General features: G+C 47.0%; 1 protein-coding gene and 1 long non-coding RNA gene across 2 annotated transcripts; both read left to right on the forward strand.

Annotated features, from left to right (window-relative positions):
- Positions 1–373: 373 nt before the first annotated feature.
- On the forward strand, positions 374–1,276 carry LOC119395879 (uncharacterized). Its single transcript, XM_037662884.1, has one exon. It carries the CDS (start codon positions 374–376, stop codon positions 1,274–1,276), a length of 903 nt encoding a protein of 300 aa, XP_037518812.1.
- Positions 1,277–16,201: 14,925 nt separating this feature from the next.
- On the forward strand, positions 16,202–16,579 carry LOC125758771 (uncharacterized). The gene is made up of 3 exons (XR_007416402.1): positions 16,202–16,278; positions 16,349–16,416; positions 16,481–16,579. It is a non-coding gene; the product is annotated as an uncharacterized LOC125758771 (long non-coding RNA).
- The last annotated feature ends 4,956 nt before the right edge of the window (positions 16,580–21,535 follow it).

A 21,535-nucleotide genomic window follows, 5' to 3' on the forward strand; every position in this document is an offset into this window, starting at 1 on the left:
TTTTGTCTGTAATATTAGTAGAATTTTTAAAAAAATAATCAAAAGGGCGCAGAATTGCAGCATTGCTTCACCACAAAGCACATCGTGAGACAAAGTATGGTCGTCAATGGGTGATAATAAGATAGTGCCATTCCTTTTCAAGTAAACAGCAGATATTTAAGGCGTTCCGTAAAGTATTGTATTTTTTAGAGTATTGTTTCGCAACCTATGTTTCACCCACTACGGCAAAATTCAAATCACTGTAACAGACAAGAAATTTTTTTTTACAAAATATACTTTCCGAGGGCAAATAGTGCACTGATATGAACGTCCACAATTTTTTACAATACAATTGGAGGGGGTCGAGCGCAATGTCTGGGACGTTTGGCGTGGAATGACCCTACAGGGACCTAGTAGCCACAAGACCCTTTTGGACTGTGGAACTCTTCTCCTTGTCAGCGTCTTGCGTGTTGATGCAGCAGAAGAGCAATCGACAACAGAAATCCTACAGTCCTTCTGGCGACTGGAGTCTATGGGCATTACTGACTCCAACGAATGTCTCTCCGACCGGAACCTTCTACAGTTTAAGGAGACAGTTAGGAAGTCTGGCGGCCGGTACTCGGTGGCATTACCATGGAAAAACGATCGCAAGCATCTTCTAGGCGACAATCGTGACACAGCAATCAACCGGCTTTACAAGCTCGTCAAAAGGCTCTCTCAGCATGGCGGCTTAACAGAGAAATATGACACGACAATACGTCAATACTTGCAAATGGGACATGCTGAAGTGGTGCCGGACCGAAACGCTGATACCTTGTACTATATGCCGCATCGCGAGGTTGTACGAGAAGACTCGCTGACCACAAAATTGCGAGCAGTGTTCGACGCGTCATCGCATGTCAAAGGATACATGTCACTCAACGACTGTTTGGACAAAGAAACCAACCTTAATCCTGATCTGCTTCAAGTGTTTCTTCGTTTTCGATGCTACCCAATAGCCATCAACGCCGATATCGAGAAAGCTTTCCTGCAGATAGCAATACAGGAACCGGACCGAGATGCCTTTCGGTTTCTGTGGTTTGAGAACGTGCCCCGTGGTGTAAACGACAGCATAGTCGAATGGCGAATGACACGTGTACCATTTGGATCGACATCAAGCCCTTTCCAGCTGATGGCAACGATACATCACCACCTGGACAACGTAGGCGGAGAACAAAGAACATTGACCCGAACACTGAAGCAGAGTTTCTATGTGGACGACTTGCTGATAGCAGCCGACAGTTTGACGAAGGCTTAGACGTGTACAACAAGGCAAGGTCGATCTTGGAAGACGCTGCAATGAACCTGCGGAAGTGGAAGACAAATGACACTCACCTCCGGGAAGTTTTCTCGAATAACGAAGAGTGTCTGCAAGGATTTGATAGTACATCAGCAATGGTTCTAGGTATGCTCTGGAACACCGAAGAAGACTACTTGGCATGTTCTTCAAAGTCACGCAGTTCCTGCTTTCGGGGAAGGAGAACACGAAGCGGACCGTCTTAAGAACACCTTGCAGAATATTCGACCCTCTCGGTATTCTTTCGCCTTTCACGGTCACTGCGAAAATCCTATTCCAGAAGCTATTGTTGTTACGGACACCATGGGATTCCAAGTTACCTATTGAAATCGAGAAGGCATGGGAAGAATGGTGTTCTGAAGTTGCTCAGCTATGCCTTATTAGGATACCACGCTACGTCATGAGTCATCCGAAAGCAGAAATCACCACGACGCAAGTCCATATCTTCGTTGACGCTAGTCCAAGGGCTTACGGAGCATGCGCATACCTTAGAACAGTGGACCTCAATGGCCGTTGTGGTACGAAGATCATCGTAGCAAAGTCTCGAGTGGCACCATAAAATCCTTGACAATGCCAAAGTTGGAACTAATGGGTGCTATTGTAGGAGCGAGACTACTAAGGTTCCTCAGGAAGTCATGCGACACCGTACAGTTCGCAATATCATGTGGTCACTCTACAGTTTGCTGAGCTGGATTCGTGCACAAGGTAAACTCAGCCCTTTTGTGAGAAACAGAGTGGCTGAGATAGCTGACTGTACCGACAGACATCAATGGCGTTATTGTCCTGGAGAGGAGAACCCATCTGATTATCTTACATGGGATTATCAGCAGCAGCGCTTCGGGAATGCCTCAGCTGGTGGAACGGCCCAGAATGGTTGATTCAGCCCGAAACCACTTGGATGGTCGAACAAAATCCGGTTGGCGTTCCAGAAAATGACAACGAACAAGAAGTTCCTCAGACAGAACTACTTCTACACATACGAGAACCACTTCAAGATGTCATAAACGTCAAGTACAGCGCTTGACCAGGCTTCTCGTGTTACGGCGTTAGTTACAAGATTTGTGGAAAGAACACGGCGCGCACCAGAACCACATACGGGGCCTATTGTGGCAGAAGAGCTGAATTTGGCCGAGAAGGTCTGGATAATAAGAGCTCAGCGAGAAGCTTTCTCTCAAGAAACGGGGCAACTGTCCAACGGACTCGAGATCTCAAGACGTCTATTCTTCATGACCTGCATCCATTTTTGGATACAGAAGGACAACTTCATCTTCGTGGACGCCTACAGAGAGCGCAACTCTCAGTTCAACAAAAACATCCACTGATTTTGCCTCAGAACCATGACTTCACGAGACTAGTGATTATGGAAGCGCATTGCCGTGCTTTACATGGCGGTGAATCAGCTACACTGACAATACTTCGTGAGTGGTTCTGGATTATTCATGCACGCCAGGAGACAAAGAAATTGATCCACAACTGTTACCTCTGCAAACGATTCCGAACGAAGCCCATGAATGTGGAACATGCCCCACTGCCAGAAGATCGAGCTACTATGTCTCACCCGTTTGAAGTTGTCGGAATCGATTTTGCAGGCCCGTTGTATGTGAAATTCAACAAGAGTGAGGCCCAGTGTACCAAGCTTTACATTGTGTTATTTACCTGCGCAACAACAAGAGCGGTACATCTGGAACTGCCAGACTGTCTCTCATCGGCCGGTTTCATTCTTGCCTTCAGGAGGTTTTTTGCTCGTAGAGGAGTGCCTCGAACAGTTTACTCTGACAACGCGTTGACGTTCAAGAAGGCAAGCAAAGAGCTGCGTGACATAGGGAAACTTATAAGTGGATCCCCGTTTGCTACATTTCTCGCCAACCATCGAATATTGTGAAAATTCCTTGTGCCCAGCGCCCCGTGGTGGGGTGGCTGGTGGGAAAGGCTCATCCGATCGATCAAGTCAGCTCTTCGAAAAGTTCTTGGGAAAAGCATCTAGGAAGCGAAGAGTTGATGACGTTACTTCTAGAAGTCGAAGCCGTGATCAACTCTCGTCCTCTGACATATCGTACACGCAGGCAGGAGAACCGCCACCGTTGTGCCCGGCTCAATTTCTCATCGGGAGTTCAATCCTGGCTCATCCGGACCCTGACCCATGTGAAACTTCAACCTGGCCGCAGACTACTAGGAATGGTGTTATCCGGAAGCTGGAGTATCGTCAGAGGCTGTTGAATCGTCTGTGGCAAAGATGGAGAAAGGAGTATCTCCTGGAATTGCGGTCTCTGCATCGGTATCCGCAAGGATCTACCCGAAGTTTACCAGTAGACGATGTCGTGCTACTAAGACGACAAGAAGAATCGGTTTTTTGGGCAGCTAGGTCGAATATTGGAAGTGCACCCCGGTCGTGATGGTCTGGTGCGGGCTTACACCACCAAGACCCGCTCAAGCTCTGCATCACCTGGAAATGCCTACTACTTCTGGGCGGGGCAGGATGTAGAAAAATAAACGCAGCCAGCCAGAAAAGGCAAAAAAGAAGAAGTAGAGAAGGTTTTATCATGGAGACACGATAGTCTCCTTAGGGCAAACACAAACGAACAAACGATGGCCCCTGGCTCAGTTTTTCTGTACCGGCTAATGTCGTAGCGTCTACAGTCACGTTGTGTTCCTTCAGCCCTTTCCTCTTTTTCGCTACCCGTCGCACAAGGTGCGTGGCGGCGGCCACTTTCTTCTGCAGACGCGCAACCAGCTCGCGGTTGGCACCGTCCTCTTCCAGCCACAGGCCGAGCACTCATAGTTTGGACACCATCGGTATTCGGGTCCCCTCCTTCGTCGTGACGAGGATTCCCAAACGACGGGCGTCCACTACAGCCTGCGGGTGAGGTCCTTTCTTGCGCGGTCTATGCAGCAGTATTTCCGATTTATCTGGAGAGCAGACGAGTCCCGTGTCTTCGAGGTGCCGCTCCACCTCCCGGACGGCCCGCTGTAGTCTGTCTTGCATTTTGCCGACGCTCGTATTCTCCGTCGTCCACACGGTCACGTCGTCTGCATAGATCGTGTGATTGATACCCTCTATCGCGTCAAGACGCTCCGGTAGCCCGATCATGACGAGGTTGAAAAGCATGGGGGAAAGCACAGAGCCCTGCGGTGTACCCGCACCCCCCATGCCAACCATTCGCGGCAGAGCCCCGTCGATCTTGACCGTCGCCTTGCGCCCGTTCAGGAAGCTGCTGACGTAACGGTGGAACCTCGCACCGAGATCAAGTCGGCCTATCTTGTCCAATATAGCCGTGTGTTTCACGGTGTTGAAGGCGCTCTTCAGGTCTAATCCGAGCAGGGCGCGCACATGCGTGCTTCGTGCGTTAACGACCTGTTCCTTGGTCTGCAGCATGGCATCCTGCGTGGAAAGCTCCCTCCGGAAACCCATTATGTGGGTGCCGAATGCGTCCCGCTTTTCGAGGACCGTCGTCACCCTGTTGAGGCAGGCGTGCTCCATGACTTTCCCGACGCAGGACGTCAGGAGATTGGCCACATGTTTCGAACCTCTAGCGATTTACCTGGCTTGGGTATTAGAATCACGTCCGCGGTCTTCCATTCGTGCGGAATGCGGCCTTCCTTCCAGCACGCGTTGATGTACTGGCATAGCTTCTCGATGGCGTCATCGTTCAGGTTCCTCAGAATTCGGTTGGTGATCTTGTCATGACCGTTCGCCGACTTGGTCTTCAGCAGCTGAAGGACCGCTCTGCGGGGCTCCCAACGAGGAACTAGATGCCATAAGAAACTTACTGTATATACTAGCACTGGTGTGGTATATGAAAATAATGCTATGACAAATAGTTTTTTTCCTTTGGATTGCTTATACGCACACTTGGTGCACGTGGTTCCATACCTTTACCTAGGTTAGTGTATTTACAACAACGGTCAGAAATTCGTTTTTTTTTCCACTCTGTTTCTCTTTCTGTGGCAAGGTGCTACAATGGTGAAGACAGGTGCAACATATCGAGAAGGGTGCACGATTGGCTTTGTGGTTAGAGCATGCTATAAATTTCAATAGGCTATAGAATGCAATAAAACAAAGTGAAGTGAGCGTTTTGTTCTCTGCCACGCCAATCCAGAAAACATGCTCTGGCGATGCTCCGTGTTACGCGGCGGCGAAGTCATCACGCAGTCGAAATGGGAGGCTGCTACTACCAGCTCCGCGCTAGAAGAACAGCTATATGGGTAGGGCCGACGGGCCCACGAGACAGCAGAGAGACTTGGTCTCTCTGTTCCGATGTCGGAGCGGCCCGCAACGTGCTAGAGCGAGTTCCGATGGACCATAATGAAGTTTATCCATCGATCAATTCATTCTTTGTTGTTATTGCGCTCCCTGTCGAAACGGAACTCGTCCTGCAAGTCACTTTCCTTGCTACAGTGTCTGCTGGTCGATTCCACGAAAGATCGAAAAAGGGTGTATATTTGATGTTTCCGATTTTCCTGATAATTTTGTATGTTGTGCACATATGATTGCACAGCACGAAATCGCAGTTCGTTTTCAAATAAAAATTTTTTCAACACAGCAAAATTCGACAAGTGTCGCCGGTTGACGACGACCATTTTACGAAGAATGCGCTTTCGTAACTTCGGAACCATGCTGGCAGCTACTCAAGCTATATATTACAAATATCTTTCTTTTTGGCGGAAGTAGAAGTAAAGAGGAATAGCTCTGATCATTTCAGGGAATTCTGAGTAAATTATGTATTTTTAAAAATTCACGAAAAACGCTGCGTTTTTGAAAATCAGTCAAATTTGGGACGCTATGGCTACTTCTGTGAACATCTTAGCTTGTTCATATTTGCAGTATGAATAGGCCTTTATGTGAATAATGAACCTCTGCATTTGTATTTCTCTAATAATTTTCAAAGTAGTAAATTTTCATGCTCGAAACACCAAAAAGAGAAAAGTGCTCCTCCATTCAAAAATCTATAATAAAAAAAACCCAATCTCAATTTTGTTCAAAGTCCCCCAAAATGTTCTCAAAGGACTGCAGAATGATATTATGAAAAAACATGTTGCATCATTTTATTACAACAAAAGCAGAAAATGTCAAACATTGTGTTTCCAGAGCGTGGTGGCCACTGCGTAAAGGACATCTCTAGTAACAAGAAAACAGTAACACGTCTTTTTTCTTCTCTGAGCTTCGCTAAACAGCAGTAATGATCTATTGTTGGAAAGTGGGAACTGTTTTGTAAAGAAAAAAGATCGTTCCAATTAAATGCATTTGCGACACCACTTACATTCCTCGTCGACGGGCAGCACGGACATTTTCATTCCTCTGGATAATTTTTTTAGTAAATGCGCTTATATAAAAGTAACGAAGCTAAACGCGAAATATGTGTAGCTGAGTCGATCATGCATTGTAAGAATGTGAGAAATCGCAAATGGCGGCAGTGGTGAACGGCGAGTACCGCAGTGCAACCTAAGCACAGCAGCCACACATTGTTTGCCAGGCTTTGCCAGGCTTTGTCGAAAGCTGGGGTGTCGATTGCGTTGGTTACACGATACATTTTTCACCGCTCGTCGCTCTCCCGCCCGGTCTCTGGATCCGCACCGTGCGGATTGTGTGGCGGATCGAGTAGCCCCGCTACAAGCACTCGTGTAAACGGAGTAGCATGCGTTAGGCGGACAGGTGGAAAGGGCGGCGCGATGGACGCTCGCCTGAGCAGACGACAGCAACGAGTACGGCTGTGCCAGTCAGCCAAACACCACCTGAGATAGAAGTTAAGCATCCAAATTGTGCTTCACTTTGATGCGATCACTATCCTACGCTCTGAAGGTGGCTATGGGTAGGGGTTATAGCCATGGCCGAGATTTTGTACGGACTGCCTCATGGTGCACAAAAAGAAAATTCCGCTGCAGCAGAATTTTCGTTACGTAGAAGATATCGGATCGAGACTCTTTTGCGGAGGGTCATGAAGCAGGATGCGCCCTCAATTCAAGAGGGAAACCAGATCTGCCAGCACTCCTTCAAGAGAAAGAAGGATATGCAAAACAAAGCAGATGCAATGCAAAAAACGTGTTTTGTCCGTGGCCAGAACTGCTGCCACCAAACTTCACGTAATCGATTCTTTTTAAACTCTGCATTGATCACATAAGGTTTGACAACGTACACATTTGGGCCAACAAAAACCACACCTCTTGGCGACCGCTCTCCAGAAATTCATTTCCATTCATGAAGAGACCTTGGCTTTTATACCAATCTCTCAATTCTGGCACAGCACATCATCATAAGAGACGCATGGCGGGATGCGTTCTTTAGCACTCAAGATATGAATTATACTCAACTGAAACAGATGAAAGAAAAGGAGGCTACAACTGAAAGTGCATACTGTGGACTGAGGGATGTCTAACACTGGCGTGAAGTCGCAAACCACGCGAATGCATTTAATTGGAACGATCTTTTTTTTTTCTTTACAAAACAGTTCCCACTTTCCAACAATAGATCATTACTGCTGTTTAGCGAAGCTCAGAGAATAAAAAACGTGTTACTGTATTTTTTGTTACTAGAGATGTCCTTTACGCAGTGGCCACCACGCTCTGGAAACACAATGTTTGACATTTTCTGCTTTTGTTGTAATAAAAATGCAACATGTTTTTTCATAATATCATTCTGCAGTCCTTTGAGAACATTTTGGGGACTTTGAACAAAATTGAGATTGGGTTTTTTTTATTATAGATTTTTGAATGGAGGAGCACTTTTCTCTTTTTGGTGTTTCGAGCATGAAAATTTACTACTTTGAAAATTATTAGAGAAATACAAATGCAGAGGTTCATTATTCACATAAAGGCCTATTCATACTGCAACTATGAACAAGCTAAGATGTTCACAGAAGTAGCCATAGCGTCCCAAATTGACTGATTTTCAAAAACGCAGCGTTTTTCGTGAATTTTTAAAAATACAATTTACTCAGAATTCCATGAAATGATAAGAGCTATTACCTCTTCACTTCTACTTCCGCCAAAAAGAAAGATATTTGTAATATAGCTTCAGTGGCTGCCAGCATGGTTCCGAAGTTACGAAAACGCATTCTTCGTAAAATGGTCGTCGTCAACCGGCGACACTTGTCGAATTTTCCTGTGTTGAAAAAAATTTTTATTTGAAAACGAACTGCGATTTCGTGCTGTGCAGTCATATGTGCACAACATACAAAATCATCAAGAAAATTGGAAACATCAAATATACACCCTTTTTCGATCTTTCGTGGAATCGAGCTGCTACAAAACGCCCTTCATGATCCCCTGTGTACTTGCAGAAAAAATGGGCACAGCCCAAGCAACCCTGGCCGACTGCCGACGTTTGGCTGATCACTGGCAAATAGCCGGCAGCCGACTTCACTGGCGACCAGGCATCCGAAAAGGGTCGGCCGGAGGTGCGCTGCCAGCTACGTCGGCACTAAGTCGGCTGCACGATTCGCGCCACCGTCGGTGGCCGAGTGAACGCCGAGCGCGCCAAACGCTTGTCGGGGCGACAAGTCGGCAACACGTCGTGCCAGCCTTGGTTGCCGACAGAGGATTCGAACAGCGTATATTTATTTTAGGGCTGCATAAAATGCACTGTAGGAAGTATAAAGATCTCCTACAGTGTGATTTTTTAAACATTACAAAAATCACCTGTGACACACAACATACTTGTGGTCCTTCAGCTGATTACACCAAGTGAGATCATTTGTGCGAACAATCCAAATACATTATTGGCTAAATAACAAAAATAATAGCGAGCCATTTAATCCGTGCATGGTTTCGCCAGGCGTGATCTACTTTAAGAGATTTTTTCGAGACCATCATTCGCCAAGTGTGCGACAGTATTTATATACATGGGCATTAAACTAGGCTTTTGTCGTTGTTCGATGCTTAAAACGGATTCTTACAAAAAAAAAAAAAACGTGACCGAAGCAAACAGTGAATTTCTACCTCAAATTTGATGGCATAAATATTAAATCGTAAGATTTCATTCCAATTATTGCAAACTCAGTGGCTACAGTTATTCAGTCGCAGTAGGTAAGTCAGTGTAATTTTAAGGTCATTAATGAACTTTATTTAGATAGGCGATTATTTATTTTGCTTTTTCATGCAAGTAATGTCACCCGCTTGCATTAAACCGAGCTCACGTAATACATTTATGTCATTTCTGAACTAAAACGGCCATTAAAAACCATTCTGTATAATCTAAAAGAAGCATCGTCTGTATACAGACAACATGAAGCATGAAAATTTTTTGCGTGCTGCCCGAGCAGCGCTGCACCCAAACCCTGTTTTGTTCTAACAGCTAGTCCTTTATTATGTAATTTGCGCAATGGAATGAGTAAAAGTTCTTATCTTTCGCTGACGGATAAGTCAGGCAAACGGAAATACCATATACGCTATGTGAGAAAAACTCATCAAAAGGCGTGGCCGCAATGCAAGATTTTAGTACCAATACACGAACAAGAAATATTCTTTCAAGATTGTTAGAACGAACACATAGCAATGGCAATCCACTGAAGACTCGTGCTGTGAAAAATAAAACGCAGGAGGCGGAAAAGTGCGGGAAAGAAGAGGGCGAAGGAACCGCGCTGCTCTACAGTATGAGCGGTGGAGTGAAAAAGCACATTAAAAAAGAAGCAAAAAAACATGCGCTACGGCGGCCGCCCCCGGAAGGTCCCGGTGGGGAGAGGGAAACTTTTTTTTTCTTTTTTTTCCGCGTTCTCCGGTTTTCTTTCTCAGCGTGGAGCCGCCTCCTCTTTCGAAGAAGCCGCACATCTGTCAGGCCGCCGTCAGTGCCCAGCAGTGCTTTTTGCCGCCAAGATAAGAAAATGGGACAGTCCGAAACAGCACCGCTAAAGACTTGCGTTGTCAAAATTTACGCATGTACAGTCTAGGTAGCAACAAATTTTCAATTAAGTAAAGCGAATTTATCTTTTTTTTATTGTGCAATGTAGTACACCTTTACCATCACACAGATACAATAAGCTCTGGCTGAAACCAGGGAACTATACAGTTACGACGGGTATAGGCACCGTGCATACGTTAGGAGCCGCCACAGTCGCGCGCGGCCTCCAGCGCCACAGGGCCACGGCCACGCAGCAAACTTGACGGGATATGGGAGCAGACGACGCAAGCGGCAGCAAGCCTCTGCGCCGTGTTCTGCTGCTTCGCTCGACGCGTTTTCGTTTCCGTTCGCTTTCAAAATACGTTAAATTGTTAGCAGCTGCCACAGACCCTTGATGTTAGAGGGTATGCTTCTTTTCGCCAGACCTCGTGCACCCTCAGGGGAACGCGGCAGCATGAGCAAGGGAAAACTGCGCGCCGCTTCGTTCACTAAACGATCACAGCTTGTCACCCTCAGGCTAACGTGGCAGCAGACTTGGCGGCTGCTTGAAAGAGACAACACCGGCGACTGCATTGCGTTCACTGCGCCGATTTCAACAGTGCAGCCGAGCGGTCGTCACAGCGGCTGTTAGCTAGCCATGGCACTGCAAAGCGTGTCAATTATTATTACATTTGGGTTCAGAGAGCTACGTGCTATAGATGGTTCTTCCGAGGAGCTAATTTAAATAAGGCAGAGAGCTTCTCGATCTAAGCGAGGCTGGCGAGGCATGTTCACGGCTTCGTGGAAGAGACGTTGCACGGCTGATCGTCAGTAACGGGGAAGTGCGCACCACAGATGCGAATGAACGCGCCGGGAAGATCCGTGAAAATCGAGGTATGTCGCTTTAGTTTGCTTTTTGTTAGTACAGGTCATGTAATGTTTTTCTTATCACTTAAAGATGGGAGACATCCGTGCGGCCAACTGGGAGTGCCGTGCCGGAGTCGCAGGAAAGTATAAAACCGCCTGAATAAAATTACTTGCGCATCGAAGACAAGCAACCCGCGTTAATGGGGCTTTCCTTTAATAAAAACGTCTGCCCGAAACACTCAACTGTGGCAATCACAAAAGAAAAAAGTGAGCGCTTTTTTTTTTTTCTCTCCTTTTGTCAGCTTCATTACAAATAACTGGAGGAACTTCTGCCTCTACAGTTAGGGCAAAGAGCATCGACGTCGAGCATGTGCTGAGGTTTTTCTGCAGCACTGAGTGCACTTTGTCTGACGTGCTCCGGGCAGAGGCCAGCGATGCGGCATCGCAGTCCAACCTCATGCTCCTTCCTGCCTCTACTCAAACGCTGAGCTTGTTTGTTTTGAAACGGATTATTTGCTCATTTTTATGGAGGCTCTCAGGCAAGCTGCTGAGTATATACAAGCAGTATGTCGAAGTGCCACATCAGGAAGTGGCCGAACTGTCAGCACGCATGTTATTAAACAGAAATGCTTCGGCAAATGAGCGTTTCTGCATAATTACTGCGACAAAGGTGTGAAGTAATACCTTTTAACACTTCGTCTTGGCAATGAGTCTGCTCTGCGATGTACATTTAGTGCACTTGTTTAGGCCGGCACATTTTTTTTTCTTTTTGTACCTCCAAGGCGCACAAGGTAATTGACATGCTGAGCAAACGTGCAGATTGCGTATGGTTCTCTGATTGGAAACCAGTAAAATAGCGTACCTGGAGAAGTTCTGTAGGTGTTATCTGCACCCAACACGCAGCAATATTCTTAGAGTTTGGATAACCGACCATAACGAACAGCCCGCGAGAAGGCCCGCGCGCCGTCATCGCGGAACCGTTGCAGGGCGAGCGGGTGAGAGTTATCCCGTCAAGTCTGCGCTTGTTGCCGCTAGGGCCGCCTTCACTGGCGGCGGAGTTACGTCTGCACGGAGCTATATTCCCCGATATGCCTATTTGAAAAGTTTCTGTTATCCCATCACTTTGTCAGAGGTCGCCTTGTATATGTTGTGACATTCATCCTTTTAGCACAGCATTTCAATAAAAATGAACCCTTGTTTTTAATAAAGGACAAAGCAGGTACACCGTAACCTACATTATAAAGAAGTTGAAATACTGCACAATTAGGATATCACTGCCTCAGAACGAAATAATGCCAGTCAGAAGTCGCATGTGTTCGTTTTATACGTCTTGAAAATACTAAACAAAAAAGATAAGCGAGCGAATATGATGCATGGAAATGCATGAGAAACATTCCGCGGATTTTTCTAATCTTCTTACTCATACGTATAAAAGAATCGCATATAATGGAGCATTTGCGGCGGGTAACGCGCAACGCACACTGCTGTTCTTTGGATCAATGTTAATAAATGTTTGCTAGTTCCGTTATTTCCAAGAATATTAATTATCCATAGGAGCAACACGTGCTTAAAACTGGACGCTGTAGCTTTATATTTCTATGATTCTATGGACGCTGTAGCTTTATATTTCAAGACGCATTAGACAAGTGCATAGCTAGTGCCTCGCGGTAATCTGCCGTCGACGGTGCCTCGCATGCAAACCGAAAAAAGTAATAAATTACATTGCTAATAGTAGGACGCTTCACGTGCCGTTGACGATGTGTGGGCTGACTGTCTGCGCAACGTGAGCGTACAACACGTTCTACACATATGAGAGCTTAATTATCAAGTCCCTTGCCGACGCACCACATGGGACCAGGTGCACTGCTCGACACCGTTAGATTGATTTATATATTTGTCCAGCCTTACATCGCTGCATAAAGTGATGAGGATTTGTCAGCAGAGCTCATCAATCTAACGCCGTTGTTATCGAAAGCAGAGCAAATAACGCGCGCGGTGAAAAGTATTCGTCTGTGATCGAGTGACAAGTTGAACACTGGTCAATTTTACTTTGAAATTCAACATTTAGGTTTCGAGCTAACAAGCGCGAGGCGTTCGGGCAGTATGTTGAGGAATAAGTCATGTAGTGCAGCGCAAACGCGATGACGGCCTTTGGTCAAACAAGGAAAACAGCAATGACCGTCAACACAGGACGTAAGGAAACTTCTGGCTAAGGGATAACATCGAGTTTTGCTCTGAACTGACTGAAGTTAAGCTATTAATCGGATGCTGACTAGACATGCGATGGCCATAATGATGAGCGCATGCATTGGCATCAATATGGAAGTTGGAGTTCTTCGGCGTTGTGAAGTCATTCGATGAGAGACATATCGTTCAATATTTTTATAACCTTGAGAAATCTCAAAATTTGACTCTGGAGATCAATGTATTTGCCGCCAGGAAGTGCATAACGGATAGGAAAGTGAAATCACGCGAATTTATCTTAATGTGGCTTTACATTGGTCCCTTGTGCTGCGGTGAGAATTGACTGAAATAGTTCGCAAATGGCCCGTTGATTGTAAGCGACCACGTACATTAAACCATTGATTACGAATAAACTTTATTGAAAATGAATTAATTCAATTTTTCTCCCATCGGAAAGGTTTTGGCTGCTTTATTGCGAGCCTAAAAATTATTAGTTTCGTCACACAAAACGTGCGAAATATATAGAGTTCTCGCGGACTGTACAATTTTGGTGGAAAATTTCAGCTGCGTGTTTCAGGGGTGCGACAGCTCTAACTGATTATATTCAAAGCTAAATTGCGAAGTGATCTCAAAATATGGCGTTCTTGCAGCTTATTACACGTCCATTTGTCTAAGAATGATGTCGCATTTGCAGTTCTGCTGCAATCAATAACCCCAGCACTAAAGTTAGGTTTGCTGGCTCCGTTTTCCGGAATCCAGCCGAATATTTCTGAGGTGCACGTTAAGTATTCACCAGGAAATGGTACAATTACGGAGTTGGTTAGGATGCGGAATTTAAATGTCACAGTTTTTCACCTGTTTCGCAAGAAACTTCACAACCTTTAGCGATCGGGCCGCCGAGAGCCCTCCGCCACATTTTCATGAGTACCGATCAAGCCCTACCTCTTATGATGAAGCACTTATATGCTCACTGTACAGTGGTACGACATGAGTGTTTTTCAAATGTACTGAGGATTTACGGTTTCTGCTCGAAGCTCATGAAACGTACCGCCTTGGCATGCATTAGATGCAAAGCACTTGAGCTGAAACAACAGCAATAACTGGAATAAATGCGAGTGCCGAGCAGAAATTTAATTTTGATCGTGATACTATAGCGCGCTAGGCTCTATTAAAATATTTACGATTTTGAACTGTCCACCGAAAATTATGATCCCCGCCTCCGCCTTGTCTATGAGCTCAAGTGGAACAGTTCGGCACTTCTGGAACGCTAGCACGGTGCCCACGCTTTAGCACGGTCGTGAATATAAATATATGATTGATCTGATCGAGCCGCATGACAAGGGAGGACATCAGATAATGGTTACATATAGAAAGTGTGCGAAGATTGAACATTTGGAATATCGAATCGAATATCGTCATACTTGATTCGGTCTTCGGGAATAGCCCATATGCGTTAATACGAATATTTCAAAATATCTATGTCCAAATAAACACAAAATTAGCGTAAAATTACGATAATTTCTACGGTCATAAGCTATACGTCGCTTGCAGAGCCAGAATTCGATAGTCCGCACACTCTGAACAGTTTTAAAATTCGTACTTGATGCTCAGTTTATGGTTTTCATGTTAATTTGTTTTAATGTTAGGGTGCCAACGATATTTTGTGTTAACAACGAAAACGGTTCAATTCAAATTCTGTTCGCTTCTTGGACGCATTAGCGCTGCCCTAAAATGTTTAGGCATGTGCTTGAGTGGAAATTTCGCGCGCCTTTTTTTTTTCCTCACCAGGCAGAGCTGATATAAGCAACATGTGCGTTCCCCCGAAAAAAAAAAAGTGGTGAGATAGGGTCTTGTGAGTTTGGCTTCGGAGAGAGAGCACACGCCAAAGCGCACGCGGCATGCATCATATCCCTCTCCCAGAAAGAATGACAAGACCTGAAAGGAGGAACGGAATGTGCCAGCATCCGTCGTGTTAAGAGGGTGGCGGGTCGTGCAGTGGGGCGCCGGACCCCGGACCTCTCGCGGTTTTTTTTTAAAGACGATAGTCTTTCTTGGGATACTTAAACGGAGAAATTTTGGTCTGTCTTTCTGTTTGTCGGCACGTCACTCGATTCAGCCAATCGGCCAAAGTTGAACCACTTGCCCAAGGGCCAGCCATCATGAACGGCTGACTAGGTTCATACTTGTGTAGACTGTCGATCAAAAATCAAACATTACGCATATCTGAGGCGCAACATCACTAGGTAAGTATTAGGTGGTGTGTTCCTTTAATAGAAAATGCATACATACGTAACTCTAAAGACCCTAGTTTCTTAAGCTGCGCTGAAAATGCGACTGCACGTTAAACTTGACTTCCTCCGTGCCCTCTGCACGAGCTCATTGTTGTGTTTCGGTTTCGGTTCTGTATTGCCCTGTACGAATGCCATGGGGCGCCGCTCTGGCATTCCTGTTTTACTCAGGCGACGTGTAAATAAAAGAGTGTGTGGAGAGTACTCGTTGAGTGCGGACGTTTCTTCTGCTTCAGCGCTTCGCGCCAAACCACGTGTTCGGGCTGGCTGGCGTCCCTGCCGGTCGTGTTGGTCACCGCCGGTCTTCGCCTGCTGCTGCGCCGGGACTACCAGCCCGCAACACAGCACTCATGTCTCCCGACGTATTGCCAGATGGCGTCCATATCTCACGCAGCACCTCTTCTATCGTCTTTAGACGACATTTGCAGCGAAGCACGCAGATACGCGGCCAATTTTTTTCTTTGTCACAGCGCTGGGGAGGGGAGCAAGCTCCGTTCGTGAGTTCCCGCCAAATCGTTGCTCTTTCGAGCGAGGACGTGCTGTACAGAGACGGGCAAGCACTCAGAAGCATTTCGTCTGCCTTGATCCTGGAGGCGGCCGTCTCCCATTGCCGAAGATTTGAAGCGAACTCGTAAGTGGCATTCTATTTCCTCGGCGTATCGCATGGTGAGTTTTGTCTAGCGACAAAATAAAATTTTATTTGCACAATTGATGCGTCAATTTGGTCGTTTCTTCTAGCTGGCAGATCAGAAATGTTCAGGCGAACGGCGGTTATATTTGTCCGTGGACCCAAGACTTCGTTGACGGGCAAATATGTAAGATTTCTTGTTTTTTATTTGTGGCATCTTATTGTAATACCGTGACATATTTTGCTGTTTTCTCTAGCGAACACTGCAACAAGGGCTGTAGTGTGGAACGTTCTGCGCTGCTCTCGCCAACTGAAAAGAATTCTGGTAAGACGCATGCTTGGTTACAAAAGTCTCACGCAATCGCTTTTCACATTAAATTTGGTCGCAGGTGTGCTGTAAATGCCGACTGCACAATATGTGACTGGCCCGCGGCCGCTTTGAAGGTAAGATTGTGTTCTCATTAATCTATTTATTGTACCTTTGTTTTCCAGTCACAGCCAACAACTAAAACCTCGATTCATCCTGTCTCCACATATTATCTAGTTTGTGCGCTGTGGAGCTTGAAGCACTTCTGAGAATTTCAGCGCACTCGCATTTATTGTAAGTGCAGTGTTTTTCTTATTTGTGCAGTGACAAAATTACTTTGTTTAGTTGTGTGAATAGAGTTTCTAGACGCGACATGTCTGTGGAACTGGTCAAGTAAATAATAGTCTACCTTTCTCAGAGTATTATCATTGTTGTTTCTTTCAGTTTTCCCCGACAAGAAGAACAATGCAAGTCTCACATCTCGACGGTAAAACGTCGCATCTGCGCACGTGTTCAGGGCCAAGAGCACGAGAACTGGCCGAAAGAGAGCGATCCACAGGAATGCTGTCCGTCTTTATATTATATATTCGGCGTTGTCATGCGTTCACATGGACTGTACGGCAGCGTTGCACAAGGGCTGATGCAAACGCTCCCGTGCGAACTATGTGCATGTAAATTAGGGCATCTATACAATTGCGAAATAACATCTAAAGAGGGAATATTCATGTCTTGCTTTTATTGGTGTGTTAGTATTAACACGTTAACAAGCGCAGACCGTTAGAGGCGTTTAATTCCGTCTTACATGTGCACTGTGCCCGTAATTCAGATAGAGTTAAACGCCTCTGTGAATTGCCCGTTGACATTAAATACGACATGCACCAACATACCAGAAAAACAATTGATGCGTTTTGTTAGAACACGCACAAAAAAGCAGAGCAATACTTGCGAGAAACGTCCGCAACTTACCTACGGCCGTCGGTAAACCGACGCTTATGTAAGGTCGGACCTTGGTCAACCTGCGAGCGGCATGCACTCGGCCTCGTCGGCCACGGTGGACGGGCCTACATTAGGTGCCGACGCAGGCCCACATGAGGCCAATGTCAATCCCCGAGACCGGCCCTACATTGGTTGCCCGAGACCGGCCCTACATTGGGGCCTACGACAGTGCAGTTGGCCAGCGACGTCAGGCCGACATTTTGCCAAGGATAAAATGTTGCTTGGGAGTATACCACTGCCGAATAAACATTCATTGTATCCAGTATGTCCGCTCAACTGTTCGCATCATGAGCCCCTTTTTACAAGAAATTATCCTATGTTAAAGTACAATTGTTAGCGAAACATGCACCATGCAACAAAGCGTAGATATTTGCCACTTAAAACACCTTGCTGTCGATTCCATGTTCGGGCACCACCACCTAGATTACTGGGTCGGGCCGGGTCGGGTAGGCAGAATTTTAACACGAAAGTGTTTTATGCCGGGGTCCACCACGGCTCCACTGACGCATTTCCGTCACGGATATGACGTTGTAAAATAGAAAGACTAACATATGGCAAAGAAAAAACTCTATAAGAATAAGTTCCGTCACCGGGAGTCGCACCTACGACCTCTCGATCGCCAGTGCGCAGCGCGAAACGACTCCGCCACAGACGGCATGTTCTCTGCTATGCTAACGGCGAGCTATTTATGTACACCATTTGCCGGCGGCGGTACTCAGATTGGCGGTACAGCGTGTTTTCGTTATCACTAGCGAGATGGCGCGAAGGGCTCGAAGAGCGCGCTTTAAAAGTCGTCCCCACGCGGATTAGCGCGCGCCTCGACAGGGCGTGGTCGCTCGTGCGGGCGCTTATCTCTTGATCTCGGTGGTTTGTACGTCTTTCGCTCTGCCTGCAGGTTTTCGTTGAGAGCACGAAGGTCACCTCGCTCATTGCAGCGGCCGATTTGCGAAAGGACGCGCCTGCTACACAGAAAAGAAGTTTACAACTGGACAGTTCGCGCTCATCCTGTGTATGTTCGTTCCGCGCGTCCTTTCTGCTTGAGCAGCGCATTGCAAGTTTCGAGCGGCTTGCCGTTCTTCGCTTAACATTACAATTTGATGCTGTAGCCTTCATTCCTTCGCGCTTGGGGCGAAAGAATGCACAACAAGCGCTCACACTACGTCCTGTGAAGCCACGTTTCACTTATCTGTTATACCGATTCCTATGACAGAGGGATCAGCCGTGTTTTTTTTCTATCGGGTTCGGCCGGGGCCCAGGTCTCATTTTTGAGTCCAACCGGGCCGGGTTCGGGCGGGTGAAAACTTGAACGAGTTCCGGGGCCTGGCCCGGAATTACGGCCGTGCACGTTGCTCTAATTGTGGTGCCTGGGAATGCAGCGTATATATTTTAAATGTGTAACATATTCGACAGAGATCATTCTGGCGGGGTGAAAATTCATACGAAAAATAATACCACTCTCCAGCCACTTATCGTCCAAAGTTGCTAAAGTTAAAATAAAAAAAACTATAAACTGACCCGCCGTTTCGGGACCAATTCGTCCCTTCCTCAGTGGTGACTGTTCGACCGGCTCCGAATGCGTGTCTGGTCCCCTTTATTTCCATCGATATTAGCTGCCCGCCGTCCTTCCGTGGTGCGAGTCCCAACGAGCCACTAAGCTAACGACTTTTTTGTTGGTGTCCCCCTCTCCATCGTCCTTCTTTCCGCCGTTCTTGTGCTGAGGTATCTTTTCCAATGGTTCCGTAGACCGTGCACGTACACACTCGGTAAGGTTTCCAGTTGAGGGGTTAACATTTCCAGGTGTTGTTTGGATATGCCATGACTCTAACTGTCTTTTTGTGTGGCTGCGTTTCGTGTCGATGACCGGGCGTCGTCAAAATTGATGCGATGGTTCATCTTTTCGCTGTGCTGTGCGAGAGCGTTTCGAGCAGCGTTGAAAGATACGCACGTCGTTTCGATGTTGCCGTATCCTTTCGGGGAAGTTTTTTGTCTCACCGATGTAAGTGGCAATGAGGAAAAATCCGTAAACATAGGGTGGGTGCTCGAGCCGACGTTTCGACAAATCGACTTGTCTTTTTCAAGGCTGGGAACTCCAGCCTTGAAGAGGCATTGCGCAGCATGGAAAAAATGTTTCAAAGAAGTGGATTTCTTTCCTGCAAAGGTAAAGGCCAAGGCTACCGCTCTTCTTCAAGATATGAAGCTGGATGCACTATGCAAGATGGTCAAGTCGTGCAAGGGTGAGGGACTCAAGGCTTTCTTTACCGCAAAACTCATGAAGCACTGTGCCCTTTTCGGGTCATCGTTACAGAAACTGGCAGCTGGCAGCGTAACGTCAGCGCCTTTCTTCAGCTTCACCTGAAGATACTCACACCGGTGGACCCCTTTGTGCTGAGGAATTCGGACGCTCTTAGTGCAAGACTTGTGGGGAACCCAGGCGCGCCCGAAGCCACTGCGCGGGCATTTCGCCGTTCCGCGAATCCTTCCCCCCCCCTCCCGTTCTCCCGCGACGGCAAGTGGCGTCATCTTACGCTACGCGCCGGCTCTCGTGGTGGCGCTGCCCGCGGTCTTGGAGCCGCGAGATTCGGCGACTGACGCGCGTGCACGCCGGGACTAACTCTCTCTCTCCTCGGACGCCGCTGGGTAAGCACGTATTTCCTTCCGGTCCAACGTCCCCTTTGGGAATCGCTGGGCTGTAGTCTGCCTGGGTGCCTCGGCATCCTTGCAGGCGTGTTTACCTCAGTGTTAGCTCCGGTTCGTACGTGAAACCAAAGAGCGGTGCCTAGTGCTCGTGCGCGGTCGTACCACGCCGAGCCGCACTTGCCGGAGGCCCACGCGTACGGAGATTGCCCTAGCTCTCGCGACCAGGCCCAGTGGTCACCGCGAGAGTGCGCAGCATAGCCGCGAGGGACCTTTTCCCGAGCGGCGTGTAAAAGCTCGCCATTGCCAGCTGCGACGTGCTGGCGGTTCCCCTTGGTGTATCGTCCGCGTGGGAAGCCCTTTGTTCCCCGTGCCCCGGGAGCGGACGTGTACTCTGTGTGTGTTGGGGTGCCGCCATAGGTCGGCAAACTCACTCATGAGTAGACTCACTCAGACTCACTCAGACTCAGATCGAGCCGTGAGTCTGAGTGAGTCAGGCTGAGTAATATTTTTGTGAGTCTGAGTCCGAGTAAGTCCGCTTGAGAAAAATTTCAGTGATTCTGAGTCCGAATGAGGAAATGTTTGGTGAGTCTGAGTCCGAGTGAGCCTTAAGGGCAAAATATATTTCATGAGTGAGTCTGAGTGAGCTCAAAATCTTTGTGCCGACCTATCGTCCTATCTATTCAACTTCAGCATTACTATCAGCCTTGTGATGACTCACGTTTATGCTCACGTCTACTCACAAATACTTCAAAGCACTGGCGTTCATATGCCATTTCAATATTTATTGATCAGAGGCATCAATTACGGAGGGGGGCTAGGGGAGCGGGGTTTGACCTCCCTCTGGAATAATCTTTCACGGCAGGGGCGTAGCCAGAAATTTTTTTCGGGGGGGGGGGGGGGGTTCAACCATACTTCATGTATGTTCGTGCGTGCGTTTGTATGTGTGCGTGTATATATACGCAAGCAAAATTGAAAAATTTCGGAGGGGGGGTTTCAACCCCCCCAACCCCCCCCCCTTGGCTACGCCCCTGTTTCACGGGAAGTTCTTGATGAAACTATCTCGTGTGAGTCATTTCTTCCAATAAAAGTATCCTTACTGGATTGCAACCACTGATAACTCGTGTTTGAAGATACGAGACCAAAAGGTGTCAAGTAGAGCACCGATTATGCGAGATATTGGTGTTAAAGAGCATTGACACCGTGGTCGAAAAAGCTAATGATACACTAATGGACTCATGAGTCGACTCACTCAGATTAACTCAGACTCAGATCGAGCCGTGAGTCTGAGTCTGAGTGAGTCAGAGCGAGCAATATTTTGGTGAGCTTGAGTCCGAGTGAGTCCGGTTGAGAAAAATTTCAGTGATTGTGAGTCCGAGTGAGTCCGAATGAGGAAAATTTTGGTGAGTCTGAGTCCGAGTGAGCCCTAAAGGCAAAATGTATTTCATGAGTGAGTCTGAGTGAGTTCCACATTTTTTTGCCGACCTATGGGTGCCGCAGAAGGCAA

Source organism: Rhipicephalus sanguineus, chromosome 6 (genome assembly GCF_013339695.2).
Source record: "Rhipicephalus sanguineus isolate Rsan-2018 chromosome 6, BIME_Rsan_1.4, whole genome shotgun sequence".
Taxonomy (NCBI): domain Eukaryota; kingdom Metazoa; phylum Arthropoda; class Arachnida; order Ixodida; family Ixodidae; genus Rhipicephalus; species Rhipicephalus sanguineus.